This window comes from Triticum dicoccoides, chromosome 5B, assembly GCF_002162155.2.
Source record: "Triticum dicoccoides isolate Atlit2015 ecotype Zavitan chromosome 5B, WEW_v2.0, whole genome shotgun sequence".
Classification (NCBI taxonomy): Eukaryota; Viridiplantae; Streptophyta; class Magnoliopsida; order Poales; family Poaceae; genus Triticum; species Triticum dicoccoides.
The window spans coordinates 696,285,565-696,291,004 of NC_041389.1; the positions used below are offsets into that span (position 1 = coordinate 696,285,565).

A 5,440-nucleotide genomic window follows, 5' to 3' on the forward strand; every position below is an offset into this window, starting at 1 on the left:
TGAATAGAGCTACGTGAGAGAACGGTCTTTGGGTATGAACCCTAAAAACACTTAACCATCTCGTCTCCTCCAATAGTCCCTCAACTTCACCTGACAGATCCAGCTCCTCCTCCTCCTCTCCGCAGAGATTCAGTCCCTCGAACTTGCTTTCAAGGTTGGACTCAAACGGGGGCACCGCATCCCCACCGCCGCCATTACCAGATGCGTCGCCGCCACCGACGCCACCCGCCAGGGTTTCCTTCATACTTTCCGCCATGGTGTCACCTCCTGCAGTCTCCAGATGACCACCGCTTGGAGCTTTTACGTAAGGATTTGCCTCAACTTTGACTAAATCTGGGTATACTCTCGCGCTGCCGCGAGAGGAACTAGGGAACCCTAGGTCGTCCTAGGGGAAAAAACTTGTTACAAGTTATGTTGTGTTGTCCCTTCGTAAGACTAAACCACGAGTTCACAAAACAAGTTCAACACTTTTAAACAAGATCCTCCAGATGGGTAAGGGAGGGAATTTTGGGTCAAGGCCAACGGTTGCATTAGGCTAGGGTAAAGCGGCTAGGGTTGTTTTTCTTTAGTGAATGACACATCGGACCTACCTATTAGAAGGAACTAATATGCAGGTATGTGGATATGAGTATTGCCTTCCCGTACCCGTACTTGGCTTACCCGATGGGTATAATTTTTTTTCCCATTTATAAATCTATGGGTATTTATTTTTCAAATACCCTTTACTCTAATAGGGTTTTTACGACTGGGTTCACAGGTTGCGGGTAGCATTGCCATGTTGAATGCGTGATGCCTCACTCCTGGATGTCAGAGAGCAATTAGTTGACGAGCGCTCTTCGGGAGCCTCCCAACGATCACTTGGGGGTGGGCTGAGAGTGTCCCACTTGGCGTACTCTCAGCCGTCGCCATGTGTCGCGCTCTGGATACTCCTTCAGGATTTTGTTTTTTTTACGCATTTTTGGCTTTTAAACGGGGGTTTTTTTAGACATTTTTGGTTTTCCATCGGTCTTTCTTAGCTTTCGGACCAAACTTTTTTCTTTACACCAAAAAACGTGTTTTCCTTTTTTTCCTTCTGCGAGAGGCACGGTTTTGCTTCCGCGAGATGTGCGATTTTGCTTCCACGGGAGGAACGACTGTGTTTTCACAAGACACAAGGCCGTGCCTCTTTCGGAAAGAAAAAAAATGTGTTTTCTGTTTTTTTTCCATCACGAGAGGCACGGTTTTGCTTCCGCGGGAGGCACCATGCCTCTTGGAAACGGAATATATGTGTTCTTTGTTTGTTTTTCTTCCACGAGAGACACGACCATACCTCTTTCGGAAAGGAAAACATATATGCTCCCGATTCGGTTTTTCTATTCTTTTTTTTTGAATACTCGTTAATTTTTTTCACGTTGCACATTTTAAATAGGTGTGATTTTTTCTGAATACTCATTAATTTTTTTAATACACATTGATACAAGTTGAATATTGTTTTTATTACATGTTGAAAATTTTCCTAATATATGGCTTATATTTAAAAAATAGACGAAAATATTATTGAATAGATGATGAACATGTTTTAATACATGTTCCTTGTGCATGAAAAGAATGTCTCTCGTGTATTAAAACTTGTTCGTGCTGTATTTTCTTATCGATAAAAGGGTCATCGATATCATGTACTAACAAGAAAAGATGTTCATCACGTATTTAGAAACTATTCTTCACATGTTAAAAAATGTTATTTGTTGTATTTATCGAAAAGCTTCATCATGTATTAAGACATGTTTATAGTATTTTATAAAATCTTCAATGTTTATTAAAAATATTTCTCATGTACTTAACAATTGTTCATAGTGTAACTAAAAGATTGTTATTGTGTACTAAAATTGGTCATCATACATTAAATTTTTTTTACGCTTTTAAATGAAATAGCATACAATTTAAAAAGTGTTCACATACATTTAAAAAGGTATTCCTGTATATTTAAAAACTGCTAGCATATCTAAAAAATGAATGTATCCTTTTCCAAAAGAAAAGAAAAATTTAGAGGGGAAAAAACGTAATGCAAAAATGAAAAGAAAAAAAATCAGGAAAAGCAAGAAAAAGAATAAGAAAAAGGGAAAAGGAAATGCCAGAGACGGGGAGAAAAAGAATTATGGAAAACGAGACTATAGGACTAACAAAGAAAAACAGAAAAGCCGGTGAACCTTGCTCTGTGTGTTAGTTTCGTTCTTGGGCTGGCTCGATGTAGGTTCATAGTAAGCGATCCGAGCTTCTAGCTCGCCATAAGCAAGGTATAGACTCTCCCTGTTTTGGATTGCTGCTACTTGAGTTCTCCTTCTCAGTGACTCTTCCACTGTACTTGATGTGTCTTCAGAATTCACAATTCAGTGTCATGATAAACCAGAAAGTACCACTAAAAAAAACCCTGAAAGTGCAGAATCTTGTCATTGTATTGCCGTATGCCTATTTGGTTCTCAGCTTCTGAATTACAAGGCGTGATTCACTATTTTAATGCCTGCAATTTGAAGCAAGTCCCTAAGTTCTCCCTTGTACAGGTAGTAACTTGGCATGTGCTGGTGTATTGCCAAAATTTCCAGTTCCAGCCTAATTCTGTCCATAAGTTCAGTTTGGATCATTATCTGTAACTCCAGCACCTCAATTCCCTTCAAAAAATCAATCAATACCATCATCATTATGGCTATTCAATTGCAGGAGTAGAAATATTAATACTGTTCAGAACATCATAAGCTCCGATGATACGTTACCAACTCTCTGTTTTAGCGACGGATGTGAAAACCCTCTCGCAATCTAAACCAAGAAGATTTGTATGGACGGATCTGACCTACTAGTTTCTTGTAGACATCTTCATGAACATCTAACCCATACACTGTATAAAAGGGTTTTGCAATAAATATATCCAGTGCCTGTGAATGGCACGCAAGCTCACCGGTCTTTGTTTCTTTTCTTCGTAGCTGAGATCATTTCAGTTGCCTTTTTCCTGTGATCATGTCCTTGCAGTCTGTAAACTAAAATAGTGACCTAAAACGTCTTATATTAGTTTACAGAGGAAGTATATATCTACCTGCAAGGTAAACTTGAAATTACATAACTCTAGTCACTGTATACGATTATTAATGATTGTGATTATCAGATATGACGAACCTGGAAGTCTGACCTCTGAACTACTGAATAATGCCTGCAGCTTAAGCAAGTCCCAAAATTCTCCAGCCAAGTTACTTGGCAAAAGTTGCCATTCCAGCCTAATGCTTTCCTTAAGTTCAGTTGGATCATTATCTGTCACTTTAGCATCTCAATTCCCTTCAGATAAATAAATAAATAAATCACTGTCATCGTCATGGTGGTTGCTGAATTGCAGGAGTAGAAATATCTGTCTTAATCAGTTCAACAGTTTCCTAGTAATTGCTGTGCATGCTAGTGCCAACCAATTTGGTTTAACATTAACCTCCTTATCCAAAGAAAAAAAAACTAGTTATTCATCAGGCTGAGAGAGTATCAGAAATTGAAGTCCATTGCAACTGCTCCCAAGAGGTCGAAGCCATCGAAGTCACAGAAGTCAATGCCGACTGGGGAGGAGAGCTTTGCTCTGACGTCATCAATGCCCCCTTTGGCGCCGGAGCAGCTGAGACCGTCGAGCATTTGACCGGAGAAGTTCTGCTCCATCACGTTCACCGCTTCGACGCCACCGGCCGGGAGCTGCCGATCGGAGCTGGGCATGATGCTGTCAGTGGCGGTCGTGGTGACGGTGGCGGCGGTGCAATGGCCGGTGGCTTCGTCGTCGCTGGGCGGCAGAGCGGGCGTGTGGCCGCCGTCGAATATGGCGACGTGGGCGAAGAGCTTGTCCTTCCTGGAGAAGGAGACGCCGCAGGAGCAGACCCAGCGGTCCCGGCCGCAGTGCTTCTCGTGGGTGCGGAGGTCGGCGAGCACGGAGAAGCGCTTGATGCCGCAGCGGCGGCAGACGTGGCTCTTGTCGCAGTGGCTCCGGCGGTAGTGGTTCTTGACGCAGACGGGGGTCTTGAGCGGCTGGAAGTCCCTGTGCTCCCTGTTGCGCTTGCACCCGGCGTAGGGGCACGAGTAGAAGAAGCGCCTCCCGTTCGCCGGCGTGGGCGAGCCGGGCCTGGCGAGCGCGCCGGGTGCCTTGTACTGGTCGCCGTGGCCGCGCATGTGCATGCGCAGGTTGGCGTCGCGCTTGAACCCCTTGCCGCACACCTTGCAGCAGTGCGCGTGCGGCGCCAGGATCTCCTCCTTCTCGATCTGCACCACCTCGTACGGCCCCTCCCCTTCCTCCTCCTCCTCGCCGCCAGCATCGGCGTGGTCGTCGGAGTCGTCGTGGGTGGCGTTCGACAGCGACGGCGACCTCTCCTCGCCGCGCTCGAACGTGAACGCGTCCGCCGCGCCGACACCGTTGCCGGCGCCGGAGTCGGAGGCGAGGTCGTTGGCGATGGAGGCGAGCTGCACGATGATGCAGCGGAGCTCGGCGGAGACGATGGCGCGCTGCTGCTGCGGGTGGCGCGGCGTGGAGCAGAGGATCCCGCGGAGGTGCCCGATCTTGTGCTCCAGGAAGGTCAGGTACGTGGTGAGCGCGGCGCTCGGGTCCGACCGGTGATCCTCCGCCTCCTGGCCATGCCGGCTCTGCTCGTGCCCACTTCTGTCAAGATCGCATACCTCCATGATCCCAGCCCCCCTCTGATGATTGGGCTGAAGGTACAAGTGATTATTACTGGCGAAATAATCGGAGCTGCACATCATGGAGACGTGGACTCTGTTTCTCTGCTTTGGTCGGCGGTGAAGTGGAGTAGTAGTTTGTGCTAGCTCGTGTGTGGATGTGTGGCTTTGAGCTTACCCAGTGGAGCTGGTTATATATGTGCGCGGAGATGGTTGGAGCTTGCGTGGGTGGGGGCTCCATGGCGGCGGCGTGGCGCAGGTGGAAGGAAGGCGGGAGGCGACAGCGAAGGGTGGAGAGGATGAAGGTGACGGAGCGGGGCCGCACATGCTTGCATCTGTCAATGCGCACGGGCTGACCGGTCCATGATGGGCTCCTGGCCCTTGGGGCACTGCCTTGCGCCACGAAAGCGATACCATCTTGCCCCATTCCAACCACAGAAGATCATAAGCCTAGAGCGCAGCGCGCTGCGTCAGAAGCTTTTTTTTTCTCGGAAAAACTTTCAATCTATTCATCCTCAATCATGATAGTACAACGGACACTAGAAATAATAAAAATTACATCCAGAACCGTAGACCACCTAGCGACGACTACAAGCACTGAAGCGAGCCGAAGGCGCGCCGCTGTCATCGCCCCTCCCTCGACAGAGCCGGGCAAACATTGTTGTACTAGACAGTCGGGAAGTCGTCGTGCTAAGGCCCCATGAAACCAACGCACCAGTACAGCAACCGCCGCAGATGAAGAGTGTAGATCAAAAGGATCCAACCTGAAGACACA

The 5,440-nt window shown here is 47.2% G+C and overlaps 1 protein-coding gene across 1 annotated transcript; it reads right to left on the minus strand.

The window, feature by feature from the left end:
- Positions 1-3,315: 3,315 nt before the first annotated feature.
- On the minus strand, positions 3,316-4,812 carry LOC119312724 (zinc finger protein STAR3-like). The gene has a single exon (XM_037588485.1). The coding sequence runs from the start codon at positions 4,747-4,749 to the stop codon at positions 3,496-3,498; it is 1,254 nt and encodes a 417-aa protein (XP_037444382.1). The 5' UTR covers positions 4,750-4,812; the 3' UTR covers positions 3,316-3,495.
- Positions 4,813-5,440: the final 628 nt, after the last annotated feature.